Here is a 24,020-nt window from a genome sequence, read left to right as displayed (position 1 = left end):
TGTAGCGTTTCCTTTTGCAACTAACTGGCACACATCCTGCTCCATTCTGATTTAAGGTCACTAAATAAGTTACTAGAAAGAGCTATTCGTATCTGAGATGAAAAGCAAACAATGCATTAAACAAAACAAAACAAAAAGGCAGCTCCACCTCTTTAGTAAGTATTCTGGAGGGAAGACTGAAGGCTGGTTTCGGGAGGTAATCCTGTGTGTGTAAGACAGCACATAGGATTATTCTGGAGAGAGTCAGATCAGAGCCCCAGCTCATATAGTCAGAGATTTTATATTACATTTCTCTGAAAGGAATTAGGTATCAATTTTAGAGGGTACAAAATCCTATTTGATGTGAAAGTGAAAGTGAGCTGTTTGGCCAGATGTATATACTGCAGGTGGCTGCACTGGCAACCCTGTCACTAATCAGTATTTCAGAACAGGTAACAGCACTGAGCACAGTGCAGGATAATTATCTAAATGTTTATCCAGCTTTCTAGAATTCTTTTTCCATTATTAGTCTGCTACTGATACCTGAGCTAATGATTTTACAGCAGTGCTCCACCAGCAGGGAAGTGCTTATCCTTTTTTACAACCCAGAGTGAAAACTTTCTTGACTTACATACTAGCAGCAGCAGCATTTGGGCTCCAGAGCCACATCTGGGGCTACCATAAAAAGCAAGCTTTCTTGGTCCTGTGCCAGCCCAGGAACAGGTGCTAGAAGAAGCATTTATTTATCTTATTTTTCTGCCATTACCAGCCATTGCAGACTGGAAGTGCTCTCTGTGGTCCATCTACTCCCTCCCCAAAATGTGACTCTACAGTCTTCAGCCATCTATTTCCTTCTTCATCAGCAGGAACTGCCTGTGGCCAGGTGCTTTCCTTGGGAGTGGGGAAGTATCAGCCAGAGCTGTCTCCCTAAACCCAAAGAGGACAGTTGCCATCTTAAATCTGGGAGTGGTTGGGGAACCTATTGCTAGAGTTTCAGCCAGACCTGCAGAAAAATCTCTCCTAAACTTTGCTGCTCATGACCCACCTGGCAGGTGCCTATCTAGTGTTACTAGATAAGGTACTTGAGTATAATAAATGTCACTAGTAATTGATGTTTGAACATTACAGCTGAACTGATAATATTATGGTAAAAGCAGCAATATCTGGGATTTGTGAGTTACCAGGACTTCCCTTCCACAGGGAAAAACCGGCATCACCTGGCAAGCAAGAGATCTCAAACACCCTGTGAGGGGACATCACCATTGTGCAGCTCCGAGGTCCATGGCTTGGTGGATGTGGGTTTTAGTTTCAAGCCAAGAAGCAGGTGGAGGGTCAGGCGATGGAGGAGAGGCTGGGTACAGAAATTGGGACAACCTTGTGCTTAGGAGCCAGGCCGTTGCCTGGAGTCTGCTCAGGCGGCTTGGCATGGGGAGGGCTCAGGATGGGTGTGCAGGTAGCCGGAGGAGCCGGTCCGTGCTGGGCCTGGGCCTCCGTGACAGCGGGGCCAGGGCACTCCCAGGCCCAAGGGCCGGGCGCCTTTGGCCGGGGGAAGCGGGAGCGCTGCCGCCAGCCCCGGCCGGCTTCTCCTCGCCGCCCTGCCTCCATGTCGGGCGCGCATAAAGAACCATGTCATGCTTCAGCGGGGAAGGGAGGGCCGGGCGGGACTGGAGCGCTCTCTGCTCTCCTATTTTCATAGAAACCGATCTGTGTACCTAGAAAATAACAGGAAGGGAAAGCGCGGGGGGAGGCGCGGGCGGGGTGGGGGGGGATAAGAAGATCCTGTTTTCGGTCGCTGCCCGAGGAGTAATTCGTCGGAGACGGCTCCATATTCCCGGGGCCGCGGCGGCTGCGGCGGGGATGGAGCGGGCGGCGCGGGCGGCGTAGCCCAGCGCGCACGGGGGGGCCGCGGGCAGCGCCGCGCCCGCCGCCGCCGCGGGGCGAGGGCTCCCCGGCCGCCCCCGCCCGGCCAGCCCGCTCCCTGGTACCGGGGGCTGCTGGGGTTGTGTCCAAGGCCTCCCCCTCCCCCGCGTACACACTCACACACACAGACACACGCACACACACTCACACTCACACACACACACACACACCCCATCTCCTCCTGCCGCCGCCGCCGCCGCCGGAGAGATCGGGGATCGCCCGCGGGCCCGGCCCCGCTCCCGGCTGCGCCCCGTGCCCGGGCGCATCGCACCCCGCGGGGGCTCGCCCGGCTGCCCCCGGGGCGGCGTGCGGGAGGGCGGGGGGACACACGGCGGCTCCCGCGGCGGCTCCCGATGGCTCGTCCGCGGCCCCGAGAATACAAGGCTGGAGACCTGGTGTTCGCCAAAATGAAGGGGTACCCGCACTGGCCGGCCCGGGTGAGTACCGCGGCGGGGGCGCCCGGCCCCGCGCCGCCGCCCCCATCGCCCCGCGGCCGGGCGGGCAGCGGCCGGGCCGCGGCCAGGAGCCGCCGGAGGCCCCGGCTCCGGCCCCGCCGGACGGGGGGCCGCGGTGCGAGCCCACCCCGCTATTATTGTGCATCTTTTCTTTGATCTGTAGATTTCTCCCCGGCCCCCCGGGAGGAGGAGGAGGAGGAGGTGGAGGAGGAGGAGGAGGAGGAAGGGGGAGGGAGGGGGGCGAGCGCGGGCTGTACCTGGGTTGTTATCGCGGGGAGGAGGCTTGGGGAGCCGGCAGCCCTGCCTGCATGAAAACGATGCTGTTTATTATGCGCCCTCCCTCGCCCCGGCCCCCGGCTCCCCCGGGAGACAGAGGGGCCCCCGCCGCCCCTCGCGGCCCGGGCAGGGCAGCGCGGCCGCCGCCCCGCGGCCCCGGGGCCCAGGGACCGGCCGGGACAGCGCTGCGGGCCGGGCCCGGGGAGCTGCGGGCACGGGCACGGCCCGGGGCAGGGACAGCTCTGCAGGGGGCGAGGCCCGGGGCCAGGCTGTGCGCGGCGGGATCAGCCCGGCCCGGGGAGCTTGTTGAGGGGAGTCGGGTCTGGCTCGGGGGCAGCCCCAGCCCTGGTGCCACCCTACTGCACCCAGGCTTTTGGGGTCTCCCGCAGCTCCCGCCGCACCTTGCCCTTTACTGGGTTGACTTTCTTTCATAGGCCTTTGTCATTTTTTGTTTTACACTGCTGTGATGCAACTGAGATGCAAAGGCACCGTGGTCATTTGACGGTCAGATAAGCGCTGATTGTACTCGAACATCCATTTCTGGTGCTGCTACAATAGCGAAGGGCAGAGCTTTCCGTGGGGGGTCTGGTACTGGCACACTTACATGGCCTGTCCTTTCCCTCCTCTTTGGTCACTGTTGTGTAAACTCACTAAGTAACACGTGTTGTGGGAACTCTTGGCAGGCATCAACCAGTGAGTCTGTATTTACTTGTCTTCCTGGGCCTTGCTGGGATGACTGGGGAGTGCTTCATGCCATTTCCTAGTCAAGGAAAGTTGCTGTTCTTTATGGACTGTAAAGAGCATGAACATAGTGAAGAGTTGTGTGCAACCTGCAGGGAAACATGGATGAGCAGGGTAGAGATGGACTGACATTTAGCATTAGCCTTGGCAAGACAGCCCTGGAAAAGGATGGGTGTAAGTGCTGGGAAGGTGTCCCGGGCAGAACTGGGAAGCAGAAGTGTTGTTGAACAGCAGACACTGTACAAGGAGGGAAGGCCAACACAGCAGGCTTAAGCAAAGGTCGGTGAAAAAAGAATAGCGACAGGGTTCTAAATATCCAGAAGCCTGGTAATGAGGTGGTGCATGCAATTATTTTGGCAGAGCAGGCTAAAATTAGCATGCAAAAGGCCGAACATAATCAACAACGGGTTGTGGTTTTGTAATTCTATCATTATACAGGTTGGTGGATATACTACCTAAAAAATGGCAATTTATGTCAGCAGAACAGCATGAGCCACTGAAAATTGACTTCTTTCCTACCTCTGTCATGGTTTAATTTACTGTGAAAATTTTAATGTGAACAGTTGAGACCATTACCACGTTGAAGCATGTTAATCCCTTTCCTTTTTGAGCCTTTGTAAAACTCCCATTTGTTTACTCAGAAGCAGAAGAGGGCCTTTTGTTTTAATGGCATTTTCTTTCCTTTCAAAAAATCATTATATACTATGCAGCTGGTCATACCTTTTGACTGGCTTACTAAATAGGCACCCTGAATGGCAATAATATCCAACAAAGTACATCTTGACTAGGAAAAAATAGGTGTGCTGTTCACATAACTCACTTTGTGCAGACTAACAGGATGTAAAGTTCAAGTGAAGACAAAGCAGTCTCTAGTTTTAACATGACTTAGCAAGTAGAGGCAGAACCTGTAGAGGGTCCAGAGTCTACCATCAGGTAGGAAGAGAGCTGTCAGGAGAGGGGAGCAGTAGTGCTGGGTGTTAGTTCAGCAGAGTGTGCACAGAACGTGCTCCTGTGACTTGTGATGCCATTACATGCAACTTCATGGTAGATCAGGCTGATGTCTGCCTGAACCTTGTTAAAGTTACAGTTCATGCCATCTTTGCTAGGACTTTTCATCATCTGGGTTGCCAAGTTTTGCCTGATGCACTTTCTTCAATGAAGGCAAAACCTAATGATAACATTAGTCTTTATTTTGCTTCTCAGAAAACATTATGGCATATAAACAAGGAACAAAGAAATATTTGAGTTGAGAATGCAACTTCTGATTAACTGAATGCCTTTTATCCAGGGGATTCACTTGCTTCCAGATTCTTGAGTGGTTGCTAGCTACTTCTCTCTTTATTATGCAATTAGCATGTTTGATCTTTGTATTCTCATAAAAACTTCTATATTTCATGCTAATATAGTAGCTTTAGTAATATGAGTAACAATACATTTAAATGGCAGTGTTATTGCCCCTACCAAGTGGTGTTTGGCATCAGTGAGACCTTTGGCATGAATTTCCTGTCCAGGGACAAACTTCTTAAACTGTGTTTAATAAACCTGTGAAGTGTTGGAGCATGACAGAAGTGATCTGCCTGCCCTTTAATGAAACACAGACATAACTGCCCTGGCTCAGAATCAGCCATGTATTTCTGTGCACATGAGTAGTGTCATGCAGAGGAGGTTCCTCAGATCCCAGAGGCTCCAGCAGCAGAATGCAGACCTGCCCCCAGCTCAGTGACTCCTGTCTCTCCCAGGGATGGTGCCACAGCACTGCAGACAAACCCAGCACAGGCAGCCCTCTCAATCCCTGCCTTAGCTTCCCACCCGTCTCTTTGGAGCTGTGTTGATCCAGTGATCAGTAAGAATAAGCTGGACAAACCATCCCTACGAGTAAAGAGGGAAAAAAGATGCAATAAGTGGCAAAATAGTGATGAAATACCAGGGAACCTTTGGAAAATTGTGTCTTATAACTGATGGAGTGCTCTAGCAGTCAAACTGCATTTAACATTTCTTTGTAGATTGGTCTAGAATTCATTTGAGAAGGACTGGATTTGCCACGCTTGGCCAAAAGAATAATGGCCACATACCTGATGGCTGAAAGAGATCACTTAGGTCTTATTACCTGGAAGGGCTGCTTTGCTTTTTGGTATCACATTTTCTTGTGCAAAGCCAAAATTTCCTTTAGCTTGACTGAAGGAGAACAAATAGGTTTAGAATTGTATTGAATGGTAAAGGAAATACAGTTTGGTTAACATGGTTTTTATGTTTGTCTGTGATGTCTATTGTCTTCAGATGCTCATCAAAAATGCAGAATAAATATAAACTGGCCAGATCATCAATCCAACAAGTAAGCAATTGTGTATCCAGAGAGCATGAAAAAATAGAGGGAAGATGCCATTGTGGTTAAAATGTAGAAAATAAGAACTTAATTTGTTGTACATTTGATGACTGGTCATTGCCTTTGAAGCACTAAATCCCCTGTATCTTACTTCCTTGTTTGTAAAAGACAGTTAACAACTCTTGTCCCTTTAAAAAGGTGTTGTGGAGACAAAATCCCTAAGGGTTTATGAGTTTCTTTGATACTGCTGTGATAGGAGCAGTATTAGCACACATATGCAGAAAAATCTCTTCCTTCAGTTACCCTAGTTTATCTAGGATAAATGTCCTGGTTTATTGAGAAATTGCCCCTTGAATAGTCACTCAGATGAGATAAAAAGGAAAACTAGTGGTAGATTCAGAAGGATCAATAATGGTGTTTGTTTTATGAGTGACCCTGAAGAAACAATAGGCACTTAGTTGCTGAAATTAGCTACTAATTTAAAAATAGGAAGGAAGCTGTTAATGCAACTGTAGAGAGCAGAGAAAAAGTCTGGAATGACCTCAATAAAATAAGAACATGCCCAAATAAATGGCTGGTGCCATTATTGAACAGAAGTCTAAGATTGTGCAGCTGGGGAGACAAGAACTGTATTTGGATAAGCAGCAGGAGTTTGTGTAGGGATGGCAAAGTTTATATGGCATAATACAAGAGACCCAAGCAGGTAAGACAATATATTTTAATGTAAATAAAATGGATTTTAATGTAAATAATGGATGTTTTAAGCTGTTTAGAATGTTGTGCTGGGAGGAGAACACAGCCTTTAGAGTGTTGGTGTCACACCATTATGAAGGTGTATTTGCCATCTTGGCAGGGTGAAGTTCCCATTTGCTGGACTCCCGTTTGTCTTGGTCAGTTCCTTTATTGCTACTCTGAATTAACATGTACTTAAACTCCAGATTTGCTACTTAGCTAACAATGAATGAATGCCACTCTTATGAATGCCACTGTGAAAGAACATCTGCCAGTAGCAATGGCAGGATGGGATTTGGGGCACTTCAATGTATTAGTTGCAAATGGATGTGAAATGTTCAGTATATTGCTTAGAGTAATACATAGTAAATGCTGTCATTTTAATGGGAACTAGTGTCAGTGGCAGGCAGAGCCATCATAATGTAGTGATTACATGGGAGTTTTTAGCTCAGTATTTTCAGTATTGTTGACTGTGTCCCCCCTCCAACAAGGAATGAAAGTAAGGCACCTCAAAGTATGAACTAAAATAATTCAAGGGGAAGGTTTAAAGGTAAGCTTATGCCTAAAGATTGTGTTAGATGGCAGCCTGGAAAGGCTCATAACACTGTGGTATCATAATGTAATATAATGTTAGACACTGCTAAAAGAAATGACTACTACAGAGTAACAGAAGACTTTCAGTATCAGCAAAAAAAAATTTCAAAAATATATTTTGGACACCCCTGTGCAGACATTTTAGTAAATAAACCTCTGTCATCCAGTTCAGTGAAGTGTGGATGGAGCCAAAGGGTTGATTTTGGTGCAGTTGTAGAAATAGGACCAAGGCTTATATTCTGACATCGTTTTATCAAGTACAAGGTACAGAAACAACTTTGGTCTGTTCTAATGGCCAGTATGACAGCTTGCAAATATTGAACTCTCCAACACATCATAGAAGAAAGGTTCTGTGTTTTAAGTGTTTGATATTTAAAACAGACCATTTGTTTTTGTATTAATGTAAGAATAAGGGAAGGTGGGTTTTTCCCTGGCAGGGTTTATCTTTTTTGGCAAAGAATGACAGACAAAAATCAGATTAGATCCAGAAAACTTCAAAGGGTCCATCAAAATAGACAACAGATCTTTCTCTGTGTTTTTCTGCCAAAACTTGGTCTGCAGTCTTTTGAGCTTTTCTCCTTGGCCACTTGGGACCTGTCCAGTCCTGCACCATGTGCTTTTCTCCTTTCCCCCTTTTGGTTGCTCTGGTTTATGATCTCACTTTTGCCATGTTACTAAATACGAGTCCCCTGTGACTTCTCCTTTACCAACTCAGAGCTACTTCAGTCTCTCTCCCTCGTTAATTATGTACCTCATCATACATCAGTCCTTGGAGATCTGCAAGCAATTTTTCCTGGCAGGTCTCTGTTTGTTCATTTCTGAGATGAGACATGATTTGCTGATCACTGCACAGGTCTGGCTCATCCTGGGAACTGATGGTGAGGTCGTGGCTTCTTCAGGCAGCACTTCCATGAGTTCTGCCGTGGTGCATGGGAGAGGAGCACATTAAAGGCAATGAGTCCTCTATGGAATGGTTTGGACTTTCTAATTCTTCTGCACCACCTTGTCACATGTTGCTTAGACAGCATTTAAACTTATTTGCAGATACCTGATCATATCCTAGAGTACAGGTGAATGCATTTTCAGTGACCTAATCAGTTCATTCAGGAATGATTCCTTCATTTCCTGAAACAAAAATAACAAGGAGTGAAGTATTAATTCTCCTACTGTTTGGAAAGTAGGGAACTTAAGTAGCTGATGGTCTTTTTCAGTCCTCCTGCAATCAGTTTGAAGTGTGAATTAATAAGTTTTAATCTGAGTATTGTAGCATAAAATGTCATCATTTTTATACATTATGTTGACCCATATCTTACAGTAAAACCTTTGCTCTTGTTTGGCAAACAAATCATTTTGGGGCCAAGATGTTCCATGTTTGTTGTTAGCACAGCAGGGGTATAAGGGGAAACATCTTCAAAATGCAGTTCTTTAAATCTCTCTGCTGCTTTTTTTTTTTCCTCTTTAATTAGTTTAAATAATTAGCCCCAAATGTGCAAGTCTGATCTTTTTGTGTAGATGACAATAGATGAATACATTTTCTCCTGCAATGTCACAATTTTAAGTCCAAATGAAGTTAACAGTTGTCTCAGAAGTTTTGAAGCAATAAGCAAAAAAGTTTATCATACCCATACTCTACAGATTTTTTGTTAGATACTTTTCCTTATTACTTTGAAGCCACTGAATAATTTTCATCACCTGATCTCATGGGAATCATTGGATATGTATTTGGATGAAGGAATAGTGCCCCTTTCAGTGAAATCTGTAGCCTGTCAAGTCAATCTGTATATTGCTACTACAAAAAGATAGGAGAAATATTAGTTTCCCCTCATTAAATGACAGATCTCTTTTTTTATTGGGTAAAGAACCTTTTAGGATTCCCAACTGGAATGAACTTCTTGTAGGCAGCAAAATGAAGACAGAGTTTTCAGCCTTAACTCTTCATTTCCTGATTTTCCTGTCATAATAACACATGAACAAGTCTTCCTGCATTTAGGGTAATAAAAATCTTGTAAGCAAGTGATTGCTGACAGTAAGTATATACAATTGTCATTTGAGGATAGATGAAAGGACTTCCTGATAATGCTGGAGAAGGGATAACAATGGGGAGAGGCTGGGCATTTTAACTGTTCCAAATGATGGTGCCTGAGCAGTAAAAACCTTTCCACTGTGTACTTGAGAGGCATAAGGGAGAATGAGGCTGCAGTTTGAGTGGTAAATACAGCAACAAACACTGGGAAGGAGTCTGTGTGGAGCAGGCAGGAAGAGGTTGTGGAGATCAGGAGGAGATTGAGGAGATTAGGTTAGGAGTTAGCTGAACATCAGCGCTGTGCTGTTTCTTTAGGTACCCTGGTACTTTTCAAGGCTGCCCCAGTGCCATCCATCTCAGATCCCAGCTCCCAGGGATGTGTCTGTGTGTGCAGACACACCTGCCCTGTGCACAGGCTCCCCTGGAGAAGGTCAGATCTGAGAGCACAGGAGGAGCACATGGGCAGGGCATCAGCTGACTCCGGACTCCAGCAGAGGCAGCACCAGCAGCCAGTGGTTTGGCTGAAGCACAATGGAGCAGTGAGAATCAACCATTATTTGAAAGATTCCAAGAAATGTTTGGCAAACAAGGCAGTATCATGAGGTAAAGCTTTTAAAACTTAAAGAAGGAAACAGATCCTTGCTTCCTCCTCTTGGGAAGGTCTCTGCAGTACTGGCTTTGCACATCTGAGATTGTTTCATTCATTGGTGTAGCAGCCAGTTCTAAACCTGATACTGAAATTGGATATAAACTGCAGATTCATTTTGTTTTCCTTTCTTCTGCTCAGACTGTTTGACATGAGAGGGTGGATAATACTTTTGCACGAAGGGTATATGAGACCAGGCTTTGGGGATTGGTTTTGTTGGTTTGTTTGTGGGTTTTTGGTTCTAGAAAACAAAATGAGGGTAAGAAATTCGAGTCAATACTGCAGCATCTTAACAAAACAATGAACTTCCCATGTTATGAAGTAGTTCCTGTCTGAAGTTCCCCATCCTTCAAGTGGTCTCAGGTCAACTCAAATATTATCCTTGGCATCAGTGTTTCTCCAAAAAAACACATAATGTCCTTGAATTTCAGAAGGATTTTATCTCTGCCTCCTGGCCTTTTGTAAAGCTCTGCTGAAATCTGAAAATGCCTTCAGAGTCAACATAACGGGAGGACATGACGTACTCTGCTCTGGGCCACACAGAGCCCAGCGTTAGAAAGGACAGGTGTCCACAGACTTTGGTCTCTGCTTTAGAAAAGTGCATTTAAATCTCTTTCAGCTTTCCATCAGCAGATTGAAAGGTTAATTAGCATACATCTGTAGCCCTGACAATGCAAACTGGAAACAACTGTTTATTTTGCCTTGCAGCAATGTGTAAAAAACCTAGAGAGAGGCTGTTTGCCAGCTCTGGTTTGGCTGCTTGAATAGAAGACATCATATAACAAAAGAGGAAAAACAGGGCAAGGAATATCATTTACCAAAGAATTTCCTTAAGACCATCAGTTAACAAAACATCCTACATGCAGCAGAGTAAGTAGGGCCAAGGAGGAAGGAAAAAATTCTAGACTGTAAGGACCTTACAGATGTCACTGTGGTGTCACTGATGTCAACTAGGAAACAGTGTCAGCCTTTAGAGTCAGGAACTTTGTCCTCCTTGGCCTTGGAAGGCACCTACCTATGAAGCCACTAAAAATACAAAGAGTACAACTACACTAAAAGCAGAAGAAACTCCAAGTCTGGGAGAGCCCAAGATACAATTGCACAATAATGCAAACCATTTCTGGGAATCAATCCCATATCAGACTGGATTACTGAATGTACTAAATATATGTGCATATTGAAACTTAATAATAACACGGGGAGTGACCTTACAGAGATATGTAGCATCAGTCTGGAGATGCAATCCAGGTGGGAGAAGCAGAAAGTGCAAAGAGAGGAGCAAAAGCTATAGTTGCAAAGAGCAATTCTGGAGTTGCTGCTATTTCCTTGATCTGCTGATGTGTTTTGCATACAAAGTCATTGGAACCAAGCAGCTCTTTCTTGTTAGTTTCTCTTCAGCTTCACAAAGCTATATTTTACATCATTCACACCTCCATAAAGGGTTACTGTCAGCCCTTTCTTTTAATTCTTGGAGGACAGTGTACCTTCCTCATCTGGAATCTCTTCCACATGTAGAAAACAAGAATCCAGGTCTGCATCCCTGACTGTTACCCCAGTCTCTGACCCATTGTCTGGTAACCAGGAGGCAGCTCCTGCTGCTCCTCTTCTGCTTAATCCTCTGGGAGATGCTTGGATGTAGGGCACTTGCAGTTCACTTTTTCTATGGCACTGTGGGGTGGGAGCAAGGGAGGGGGTGCCCATGGAGCAGGGTTTGGACTCACTCGTGCCTGGGTTGTCTGTCCTGACACAGCAGCATAAGGGGGTGCCAGAAAGCAGAGCACTGAACCTCAAAAGGAGATTTGTCTCCTTCCTCCTCTTGGGTTTTGCTTTTCCCTTTCCTGCCTCTGAACACTAAATCAATCCCACCAGCCCCACTGAATGCTTTTGGTGTGTGCATTGCCCTAAGCATCTGTTCCTTCGGTTCCTTTAACATGTTCCAGGCTGTCCATCCATGTCTTGCACTAGGGCTGGACCATTCTCCCAGGTGCAGTTTCACCCTGTGGGGCTCTGCCCACGCTGGCAGGATGTGTGTTTGTGGGTGGGATTGCTGCAGAGTGCCTTGACCTTTGCAGCACACTGGTTATTCAAATGTAACTTGTGGTCCACTATTGGCTTCCTGTAGTATTGCTGCTTCCAGCTTTCTCTCTCTGACACTGCCAATCCCTTTTCCCAGCTGTGTTGTGTTTTTCCCTGTGCAGACTGAATTTCAGTTTACGTGCAGCTCGTATTTCTCACAGAGCCAGGGCTGTGAGTCAGTTGTCACTGGGTTTACAATCCCTGGGTGAAGGGAACTTGCATGCACACCTACGAGCCTGAGACTATCTTTGAATATTTGCAAAGGTTCCCACCTTGCTGTCCCAAATGCCACTTCCAGAACCTGGAAAAAGGAGCTGAGGGAGGCAGATCCTGGCAAGAAATACACCTAAACAAGGCATCTCATGCCAGGCACTGTGTCCTACTGTAGTGGCATGTTTTTGTCATCTTTTTCTTAAACTAATTAGTTGCTTGTTGGTTTTCAGCCCAGATGTCATAGTTTCCATCTGAGCCAGTGTAAATTTGTATTTCTGTAAGGATTTCTTCAGACTCTATTATCTGGAATCCAATTAAGTAGCGTTCATTCAGGATTAATCACATGTGGAAGTGTTTGCAGAATTGAGGTTCCTGTGTTCTTAGCAGCATACTATTGCTGCTGTATTTCATTATCCCCCAGTAGGAAAGGGCTGGGGAATTTCATGTGTTAGTTGCCCTGCACAGATCCACTGCATGGCTGTCCTGGGTGTTACGGAATAGCAGAAGGAAGATGATACCTTATCCCAGTGGTTTGCTCTCTAAAGTCCATGTCCCACAGCCAGAGAATGAGTCTGACTGCATAAAGATTCCTTGATTTCAGTAAAACTGCTTACATGTGTGCTGACATGCCTGTAGAAACACAAAGTAGGACCACAGCCTAAGGGAGAAGGCAGACGTTCATCTTAAAAAAAGAAAAAATAAAATCTGACATTCCTTACTGCAGTGCCTCTCCAGATACCAGGACTTTTGAAAGATATTATTGGTGCAGCAAACTCAAAAGATAATTCTTTTCATATGGTGTCTGGATCAGGTGACTTGCATATGTGCAGGTACCCCTTTTGCTGTTTTTTATCAGAAGTTCTTTTTCAAAATCTTCCTCTTGTACAAATTTTATTTTCCTTTGTCACCGTCAGCATTTCTATCACAGCTTGTAGAAGAAGGTAGCACAAAGCTATTAAGCCTCATGGTTAGAATTTTAATGTCTGCAAAGTAGTAAGTTTGTTTTATCTGATAATGTTTTGTTTTCTTTGCATTTATTTGTGTGACTCTCCTTTGGAGCTTTTTAATGTTTGCAAGGTAGTGGGTCAGTTTTGTGAACAGATTTTTTCAATTGGTACTTCTGGTAAAATGACAAGAACTCCTTGTTAAAAGATGAAAACATTAGAGAAGGCACATTTGTCAGATGGGGCTCTTCAGCATTAAAATGCTGTGAATGTTTGCTCCTTATCTTTTAGAGGATGCTTTATGCCATCTCCTGCCTTACAAATGAATGGATTCACCTGTGTATATAATTGCCATGTTATTGTGCTGGATGGGATCTGATCATACAAAGACAATGGCTTTGTTTATGCTGCCAAACTGTATGCCCAGCTGTGCTTGCAGGATCAAGCCTCTAGCTGTTAACTTTCTAGAAGGCCATAATAATAAAGATTTTAGTGGCAATATGTTCAGAAGAAATGCCAGCTTCTTTAGCAGATGTGGGATTAAGGGGAACAATTTTTTAATGAGAAGCTTCTACTTTTTCTGAAACATTTGCTGCTAGATGATGGTGTTAGTTTGCTTGTTTGTCAAATGTCAGCCAGGCAGTGACCTGCTGCAATGACAGGGGTGTCAGGGTTGGAACCAAGGCAGATTTATGGAAAATGATGCCATCCTGAATGCTGCATGTGAGGCTGAACTGGGCATCTTGACAGGTAAAAGCAGTGTGAGCTAAAACACTGTGGTTGTGGAGTGTGGTTTGGACACATCATGTGTCATCACCTGTGCAATAAAAACTAAAGGCAAGCGACAGAATTAAAATTTTCAATACTGACAGAAAGGCTTTTGGTTGGATTTTCTTGATTTGTATGAGGTCTGTACAAACACCCTGTCTGGATCCCAGTATAAATCTGTATGTGCAGTGTTCCCTAATGCCCTTCCTAGTTCCAGATAAATGTATCACTAACTAAGTCCTCTTTTATTTGTATTTACCTTTTCCATTTATTATTTGCACAACATGAGTTAGAATAATATGCTGTTTCTTCATAGCTGCTTTTTAAAACAAAATAGCAACCTGATTTAAAACATGCTTAGTATGGATGCCATCCCTGATTCATAGGTTTTAAAAATTTAATATTAATGTATGTGGGAAATAGTTAGTACAGTTCCACACATGTAATATGTTCCTTGACAGGCTAGATCCTTAAAATCAATCTTTTGGTTACCTCTCCCATTCTGGGAAAGAAGTGAGAAACAGTGATGGGCAGAAGGTATAGAGATGGAAAGTTAGAGAAAATCAGAGGAAGAAAGCAGATTCTAGAGTAAACTTTGGGACATAACTGCAACTGAGTAACTGGGTTTTGTAGGTAACTTGTGTTCATGGCAACACCATTTTCTGAGAGGTTCTTTGAGGGTAACACAAAATACTGACACATACTTCATACTGCTTCATGTGACACATAGTTCATACAGACATCTATGCAGCTTAACATACTGGATAGAAACAATGGATATTAAAAAGTAACTCTTCATCCTACACAAATATAAACATATAGGCAACTTCAAGCCCATGATTAATCCATGTGAATTGAGAGTACTCACATGCTTAAAACTCTTATTTAGTGGTTTTGATGTAAACTTTTTTCTTTATAAGAATGGGCTGCCTCCCAGCAAATCTGGTCACCACCGTATTGGTGTATTCATCTTGTCTCTGACGTTAATGCTGCTTATATGTCTAAAAATACATCTTTTTGTCTTTCATGTTTCCATTATTTGATTTATTTTTTTCTAACATGGTTTAGTAATTAGGATCTAAGTTCATAGGTCTACAATACAAAATGTAGTGCTTTGTATATTTTAATAGAGTTTCATTCCTGTAAGCTGCTGCTTGAGTTTGGGGGGCTGAGTTTGAGGAAAAGTAATAAATAAAGTTGTTATTCTTTTAGGGACTATGTAAGTAAATTTCAGCAGCATTATATTTAGAGTCAAAACTAAATGAAAATTCTCATTCTGAGATTTTGGAAGCAGAAAAATGGGTGGGTGGGGAGGGGTATGACTTGACTTGGAAAAACTTGTTCCTGAGTCTCTTTAGGCAGGAGGATTAAAATTCCTAAGAGTTTAACCTAGACTGGGGGACTTTGCAAAGGAGGTATTTGACACCCCAATGGCAGCTCCTGAAAATAGGAGCACAGACTGAAAGCAAACCCAGTAAAAATACCAAAGCTGGGTCCAAGTGCTGCACAGAGACCACTGTGACTCCATGGATCTTTTTTCATTCCATGGTTTAGCAACCCAGTTGACAGGGGCAAAAGCTCCATCTTAGCAAAATAGTTTGGGTGTTTAATGGCTTGTTTTGTGCCTTAGAGGGTGGCTGAGGCTGGGGGAGTAAAGGAAACAATTAACTACAGACAGTTGATAGGTTTAGAGTAACCAGGGCCTTTCAGAGACCCAGAGCCCTCCTGCAGGTACGAGTTTGCAGTTTGGCAGCAGAGTAAACAGCAAAACCTGCCTTTGCAGAATTATTGCAAATCACTCCATTTCATTGCCTTTGCAATTAGATTTCATTGCTTCTCATTTCCCCAGCCTGCGTACACGTTGGTTTTTACGTGTCACTTGCATCACAGCAAAACAACTGTGCCAGTGATATGGGTGATGAGACTTATGCAGAGCCCCAAGGTATGATGTGAGGCCAGGAGTGCACCTCGAGCAGGTGAGAGCTGCCACTGGGGGCTGTGGCTGTGGCTGTGGCAGCCCCAGTGCCTGCAGATGTTCCGCGGCTGCGGCGCTGCGTGCGCAGCTTGGCTGCTCCAGCTTCAGGTGCCTGACAGGGCTGGCTGCCTAACAGGTACATCAGCTCATGTCCCAGCAAACACAGCTCGGTGTTTGAAGGAGTTCTGAAGTCCTGTAAATAGGTGTTCTGGTGTGACACATTAAGACCGTGAGGCTTTATGTTCTGTGGGTTCACACAGAGCAGCATAATGCAGACAAATACTTCTTGGCTTGGCTGTGGCTCCATTCCCTCTAGAGGTCTGGTGGGACACTCATAGTCCCATCTCAGCTGCTGCACCTGAACCTCAGAGGGTTGCAGGATACTAAAAATGCTCTGGGATTTCAAGGGACCAAGATTTTGTGTTCTTTTCCCAGGCAACAGTAAGCATTTTCTGTATGAGGCACTTGTTCAGTGGCAAGGAGTGTTTCAGGCCCCTGATGTTACCCCCCCTTAGCTGCAAATGATGGGAAGAAAACAGATCACAGAGGAGACAGGAGGGTCTTCTGTACCCAAAAGCCCAGATAATATTGGAATCTCCAGAGTCTCAAGCCTGAATCCTCCCTAGCAGGAGCAAGGAGCTGCAATAAGTGAAGGAGACTGTTCCTTTCTTTGTCTCAGGTGTGTGTCCACCCTGTCACAAACTGGAGAGTTGTGTTCTCCATAGATCACATTTCCTTACCCAAAACAATCTTAGCCACAAGTTGTAATGTCAGTAAGGTTTTGTGTATTCTTTGGGAAGCTGGACTAAATACTGCACAGAGATGCTCCATATTCTTCAGCCTGGGAACATTGTGAATATGTGATTTTTTCAACTGACTTTTTGGGGCAGAAAATGATACTGAAAAAGAAATGGTAAATTAAGCCAGCCAAGTCTAGGAGACTGCAGTCTTCTGGAAATTTGCTTACCTTTTGGCTTTAAGTGTGCTGATAGGAGTATAAGGACTAGCAACACTTCTTTTTACTAAAAGCCTGGACAGTGGAATATGGAGCTTTGGGTGGAACAAATGAGCCTCAAGTATAAATTCAGTTGTGTGTGTTTAACCAAATGTCAACACTCTAGGCTGGCTTGATCTAATTGAAAGTGTTTTGATCAAGTTAACTGGCAAAAAAATCCTACCTCATGAATATAACATTCTTCCTTAAAACCAAACAAAATCAATGAAGTAGTAACATTCTAGTGTAAATGTTGGGAGGCAAAAAAATATTCCTCAGTCTAAAGAGTTCTTATACCATGCACTCTGAGGAGATGAGATATAGAAGGTGGCAGGGTTTATCTGAACACTTTGGGGAGGAAGGTTATATGACTCTTCATGTCTCTATGGTTTTTAAGAAGAGAGGAGGACAGAAATACAATGTTTGAGAATTCCCAGTCCCTGAAATTTCTCACTTATTGATGTTTTGACTGGTTATTTAATTTTTATTTGCTGTTTGTCTTCTAAACACATTTTATATGCACATTTCTTGCACACTTGTATATTTCAAGACTAAGATGTTTGTGGTAAGATGGTAAAGAAGGATAACCAAATTTTGTCATCAGAAACTGCTTTCATTAGGTGTTAGTGGGCCCACTCTGATTTGCTTTGGTGGATGTACATTGCAAACAATATTTTGATATCTGAGGAATAATTCAGATGAAGAGAAGCAACCCTTCACTGTGCTTAAAGGGAAAAAAAGTAAATGTTAAATGCCTCAGAGCTGGCAATATTTGTTTAAAATAAACAAGCTCTCCCCACCCATACACAAATAAAAAGTAATTTTGTGAGCCATGAAACTTAAGAAGTTTATTTTTCTCTGGCTTGCTTTTGTGTGGATTTCCCAGTGTCTGATGTTTTGATTCAGCCTGCATTGCAAGCTGTCTCTCAGCATATGGACTGCTTGTCTGCCCATCTTCTGTTGGACAGCCTATTTATCACAAAACATGGGGAAACTTAATATCTCTCTGGCCTTTCTCCTTTTGTCTGGTTTGGCAAAATTGTCTGATGTGTCCCTGAGTTATTGCAGGTAAGAGTCAGACTGAAAACAGTATGATCACATCCTTTCCTCTCCTTAGGGAAGAGTCTGGGGAAAACAGAATCCTAGTGGTAGCACCATTGCTTCATTCACAGTAGCAGGGAAACACTTCATTGGAGAAAAGAGAGCATTTCTGCAGCAGCCTGGCTTTGGGGTGTGCTCACTGGGAGGATTGCAGTTTGGTAACCTGAAATGCAGCTCTGACAGAGCTGGAAGTGTGCATTATTAGGAATTCCTCTCATTTTAGCAGTGGACCACAGGTGCCTTACAAGAACAGTCCCATAGTCCCCGTTCATAAAAGTGAGGCTGGAGGAGATGCAAGTGATTCATGTGGCCAAGGTCATCCCAGGGGCCAGCGACAGGGAGAGGACTTGTTTTTGTATCCCCAAGTCTCCTCTGCCAATCTTCCATCCAGCAGCCCCAGCAGTGCAGAGAGGACTTGAATCACATGAACAGATCAGTTATCTACAAAGTCATGCATATAGATACCAGTCACGCAGAACTAAGCTCTGGCCCCATTTTCATAGTGGAGATTAAAGCAGCTCTGCAGAAAGTGTATTTCAACTTTCTGTCTTAAAAATATGCTGCTAATTAGGGATGTAAAGGGGCTGAACTCAGCTGCAAGACTGCTGATCTTTCCTAGTGAGACATTGCTGCCAGCATTGTTTGGACTCCAACTAACCCTTCATTGTCTTCTATCTCGTTGAGGTCCTGAGCATGCACAGGGAAAAAAAAAAGGAGGATTGATGTCTTTATATTGTCATTTCTGGCTGTCTGCAGGATACCCTTCAGCCATTTTCAGCAGTGTTCAAAAGTATGCTCTGCTGGTTTTAATCTTGTTTTGCTTTTTGTTTTTGCTGGTGGCACTCTTCCATGCCCAGAGACTTTTTTAATTTTTACTTTTGTAGCTGTGCAATTCCATCTTATTAAGTTGGATTCTGCTTCCAGTCTCACCCTTCACAGGGTTATCTTTTTTAATGGGTGAAAAAGTGCATATGCCAGCATTCCACACCAGGAGTTCAGGTATGTGATGTACATTGGGGAGTAGTGCTCTGCTTCAAATATCAGTCTTGATACATGAGAGAAAAAGTCAGCAGTCTCCAATCAGCTTCAGTTGGATTGCTCTTCAATTTAAGCACTATGGAATTTGAGTCACAGTTTTTAGCTTGAAGCAGGTTGGATTTTTTTTAATATTTTTTTTTTTTTTTACATTTTAGGATCCTCTGGGAAAAAAAAATTAATATTTTACATCTTACAGAACAGTATTTTAAATAATGGTTTAGAAAAGATACTGCTGTACTGCTGACTCCCAGTAGCATTAGCTATTAAAAAGCATAATAAATCCATTGGAATAAAAATGTTGTAGTAAAGCAAAATATCCTATTTTAATAATGGATTTTGAAGACTATTGCTTTTATCCATCTAGAGTTCTGCTAATAAGCTAACTGCAAAAGATCAAGCTGCTTGCATGTGTTGGGCAATAATAAGCAATTTGAACCACTTTCCAGCAAATACCATAGGCCTGTGCTCCACTGCTGTGCAGCAGCTCCAGGGATTTCAGTGGAGATGTGGATCTCAGCAATGGCTCTGTGTGCTTTTGCCAATCAAAGGCATTTACACTATCTCAAAACAATCAGTGATTACTGCTCTGCAGTTTTAATTCCCTCTTTTTGCAAAATAAAAGGAAATCTTGTGGTTTTTGGTGCCCACATAAGCATCCCTGCATGCTGATGGAAAGTTTTCATTTCTGTAAATGGGGACCTGATAGGTATTTTGCATAATACCTTTTTGTGTGTGTGTGTGTAAAATTCTGCTGGAAAGCAATAGGACAGGGTCTGGTGGAAAGCCTCCCTGACAGCCTGGAATTCCTGCGTTCTGAGCCTCGGCACGGAGGTTTTGTGATGCCATGGAACAGGACACCTGCTGCCCCTGCAGCGGGAGGGAGATGCCCTGGGCTGCCCGTCCTGCCCTGGGGGGCAGCGCTGCCCCTTCCCGGCCCTGCAGGGACATCAGCCAGCCCGGCAGAGACAAAGCTTTGTGCCGCTCTCCCCCGTGTGTGTCACAGACGCGGTTCCCATTTTGCAGTGGAGCTCTGCAGAGCCCAGCACCCGGGAGGGGGTGCAGCTTCCTCTGCCTCTGCACCAGCGCTCCCAGCGAGCTCCCCAGCCGGTCAGGAATATGGCACGGGCATATTCCCTTATCCCACGGGCAGGCACGGGGATGATTTGTGCTTGTGCTGCTGTTGTCCTTGTCGCTGGGCTCAGCTCTGCAGTGCCAGCCCAGCCCAGCCAGCCTCGCTCCCCAGGGTCCCCAAGCTCACGGAAGGGAGGGAGCACTGCGGTGCCAGGGCTCCAAAGCCGCCCTGACAGGCAGCGGGGACACTCCCTGAGAAGTCAGAGATTGCTCGGCACCACCGAGAGCAAAATCCCGGGGCTGCACACCCATCCTAGCCAGTAAAGCACAGCGTAAGGATCTGACAGATTTCTTGCCTCCACGTTGGTAGTCACTAGCAACACGGCTTGATAAAGCCCCGCTCTGGTTGGAGAGGAGCGAGCTGAATTTTCTGTTCGGTGTTCTTGACCCCAGAAGCCTGGCGTTTGTTTACTGGAAAAAACCTCGCAGTTACATCTTTAAAGCTCTGCTGCTTGGTTGGCAAACAAACGCTGGGCAGTGCAGCTCTGCTGAGGTTGTGCAAAAAGAAAGCAATTGTTATTCATTAAGCAGATGACAGCAACGGGAGCTAAGGGGATAAAACTCGAAATCTGAAACCACCTGCTTTAATTTTAGCCATAAATGAAGCGGCTGCCCATGGTGCTGCTGATGCACATGTCAGATTTGCACGCCATGCGCTGCTCACACTGATTCTGTGGCAGCGAGCTCCAGCCCGCTCTGCTTCAGGCAGGGATGGAGCCCGTGTTTGATTGCAGGTTATAGCGGGTACTTGAGAATCTGTTTGTTTCCTTCCAGGAGCAAAACACAGTGGCAGTCTGGCTCTCTGATAGACAGATGCTTTAGTCATTAGTGAGGTTTCTGTGACTACAACGCTGTGTTCTAGTATGGGTGCTCTTTCCTCTTTTGTTCCTGGTTCAAGGCAGCGATGCTTTTTTCACTCTTGTGCTCATGCGCTCACTCTCTTCCTCTCCCTCCCTCCCTGTCTCCGTCTTTGATCTTGCTGATATGGGGGAAAATATCGGATCCAAATCTGCAGCATATTTAACCAAAATATCCTGTAGAATGGGAATAAATTGTGACTGAGTGCAGCAGCAGGAGATTGCAGTATGGTTGCTTGTACTGCTTGCTTTCTGCTACACCAAAACAACAGCAATTGTCATGGAGTGCCGGGGTTGTTCTGCAGCTAAATAAGCGCGAAGGGACTCCACATTCACAGAGGGCTAAGGTGGCTTTACTGGGAATAGGGAGACTGGGCAAAGCTCTCCTCTCACAGTCTCTAATGCAGGGATTTGTGTGAAAGAGGTAAAAGGAGAAGAGATCTTTCCTAATGGCAGAGAGGGTATCATCCTTCACTAAATTCTCTGGAGTTTCTGCCACAGAGTTCAATGGCCCTAAGATAACACTGTCACTTTATATCCAACCTTGTTACAGTACTAGCAACATAAGCCCCAGAGCTGGGGAGCTCACAGCAATATCAGTGAAGGCAGGAAAAGTCTTGACCTCAGCTGCAGAGTGAAATGCTAGAGTGGGAGCATTAATAGTCTCTCCTTGAGCTGTTTGGTGCAGATTTATACAGCATGTGTTTGTATGTGTATGCCAACTCCCAAAAGCTATGAAAAGCTTTTTTATGGTTTCCTGTGATGATACATAGTCAGAAAGGATACTTGGATGAATAAAGAAATATGCCACAAAACGAGGAGCAGGTGAGCTGCGTGACAGATGTGTGTTCTGCCCTTTGTTGGTGGTGCTGCTCCTTAGCTAACAGTATTAAGTGCTGGGAATGAGACAGAAGGCTTAACTCCACTTGGGACTCTGCTGAGGAGATCCTCATTGCTTTGGAGCACAGCACATTGTGTGATGTAAGAGCCCCAATCCCTTCTGATCAGCAGTCCCTACTAAGCATGTCTTCATTCCGCCCCTTGACCGATCATTTACAGCTGTTTACTTTATTTCATGACTGATTCTGAGGGGGCTGAGGCAGTGACTGGGCTGTGCTGCTCTGTAATGCAGCCCAGAGCTGGCGCCGTGTTTCAAGTGGCCAAATGAGATTTGCACTCCAGTCCCAGCAGACACTGTTTGTCTCAGTCAAAGGAGTTCACATTTTCCTGGGCTCTGGTATCTGGACATCTTCCTTGTCGCAATAAAGAGGAGGATGGCTGTGGCACCCAGACAGTCGAGGTGTGTTACCTCACCCTACCCTTGGTAAACTGCCAGCACAGCCCTTTTTGCTCTGACATGTGGATGCTTCTATCTTGAAGGAGGCGTACAATGTTTTGCAGACGTGCAGCATCTCCCTGACTTGCTCTCAGTTTGGAAAGGGAGTTGCAGTGGTTTTGGCCTGCAGTCTTTTTATCACTCTTATAATAAGTCTAATACCTATATTTAAATGATGAATTGTGAGCAAATAGCAACCTTTCTTAAAAAACAAATAGTTAATGTCAGAAAATGATGAGCTCTAAAGTAGTATCTTTGACAGCCTTTCCTCTCGGTAGTCCTGATGATAGAGGACACCAAAAATCCTGTCATGTTGTTTCAGTTCCTCCTTTCACACAGCTGAGCTAAAAGGGAATGCCCATGTTCATTGTCCACCAGTGTGTATTTTCCTTCTATGTGCATTTAAATAATACATTCTCCTTTTATTTATCAAATCATCAGCTTTGTTAAGTACAAGAAAGAAGTAATTGCCGTGCCCGCAGGACATGTGACACCTGTGACAATCCCGGATTGTCTCCTGCAGACTGTGCTGGGAGGTGGGTGCATGGTGACACATGACCCCAGCGGGTGGCACCCAGTGTGCCAGAGCCCCACCATGCACAGCCCTGAGGGAATGCTTTGGAAGTGCTCTCAGATCTCCAGATTTTGGTGCAGCTTCAGAGAATGTTCCAGTTGGACTGAAAAGATAGGCATCCATTTCTTCTACAGAGAAGGGTCTTGTGATGTTACAGTTCCACATGTGGCTCTCGTTTCTCCATCCCCAAGGGGTGTCCTTGCAGAAAGACCAAAAGGGTTTGAATTCTTACCAAAGCTCATGCTCCTTTGAAAGCTACGGAGCCAAGCAGATGCTTTACCGTGAAAGAGGACATCCTTTGAAAACAATCTGGTGCTTATTAATCAATAAGAATTCAGTGTTAGGGGTCCTTCAGCAAGAAAAGAGAAGGAAAGCACATGTGGGTCTGGCCTCCTGAGTGAAAACATGCAGGTTGCATCCCTGTGCTCTGCTGAGGAGCAGATTTTGTATAGCACTGTTATGTCAGCACTTTGCTCTCAGTTGCAGTGACATTTGGCAGGATGCTGATGTTGAGACTGAGTTTCCTTAGACCAGGCACCAGGCCATTCACCTGCTCACTGGTGCTGCCCTGTAGATATCTAGATTCATCAGGCTCTCTCTTAGCCAGAGAGTTCTCTGGACACTTAATTTCACACACCCACATATGTTCAGAAGTGCCATTTCTGGGAAGGCAGGCTCTTGGATGTTATTTAAAGCTTTGCTGTGTTTCTGGTTTATGTGGGTAGGCACCTGGACTCTCTTATTTTTGTTGCAGACAACTACAAAATTAGGCATAGACAAGATTAATTCCTGGGCCTCATCTCCTGCCTCACAGCCAGTGCTCTCACTCAGACATTGGGAGAAGGGGTCTAGACACTGCTCAGCCTGAAAGGTTTGTTCCAGTACCAGCTCTGTCTCAGGAGAACACCCTCAGCATCCCTCCTTTCACTGCTCTGCAGCTCTGTCCTGAGAAATACAAGGCCAGGATTAAAATGTGAAAGAAGAGAGAGGGTAGAGAGGGGAGTGGTAACAAATCCAGTTATCAGGGTGTTGCAGGGGAAGGAGAGTCCCTGGCCCTCCTCCCTGGTGTGCATTACACATTTTACACTGTGTACCACCATCACCACAGGAAGCACCACTGGGAGATTGTCCTGTTTTCCAGCTGCAGAGTCCCAGAGTCCCATCTGTTCCCCATTTGTTGCAGGGGTTATTGAGGTGGCTGTGTGAGACAGGCAGGATTACCCTCTGGGCTTTGATGCCTTTGATGAGGCAGGATCTGAAGTTAACACTTAAATTAAGCAGAGTTGATTTTATTGCCTTTGTATTATAATGCCCATGAAATCAT

The 24,020-nt window shown here is 45.1% G+C and overlaps 1 protein-coding gene across 1 annotated transcript in view; it reads left to right on the top strand.

Annotated features, from left to right (window-relative positions):
• The first annotated feature begins 1,910 nt into the window (after window positions 1–1,910).
• Window positions 1,911–24,020, top strand: part of HDGFL3 (HDGF like 3) — a 37,133-nt gene continuing 15,023 nt past the window's right edge. The window contains exon 1 of the mRNA XM_036389438.2: window positions 1,911–2,336. Within this exon, the coding sequence (XP_036245331.1) occupies window positions 2,253–2,336 (84 nt within the window). The 5' untranslated portion in view covers window positions 1,911–2,252. The remainder of the gene's footprint in view (window positions 2,337–24,020) is intronic.

Source organism: Molothrus ater, chromosome 13, assembly GCF_012460135.2.
Source record: "Molothrus ater isolate BHLD 08-10-18 breed brown headed cowbird chromosome 13, BPBGC_Mater_1.1, whole genome shotgun sequence".
NCBI lineage: Eukaryota > Metazoa > Chordata > Aves > Passeriformes > Icteridae > Molothrus > Molothrus ater.
This window is presented reverse-complemented; position numbering and strand designations above follow the sequence as displayed.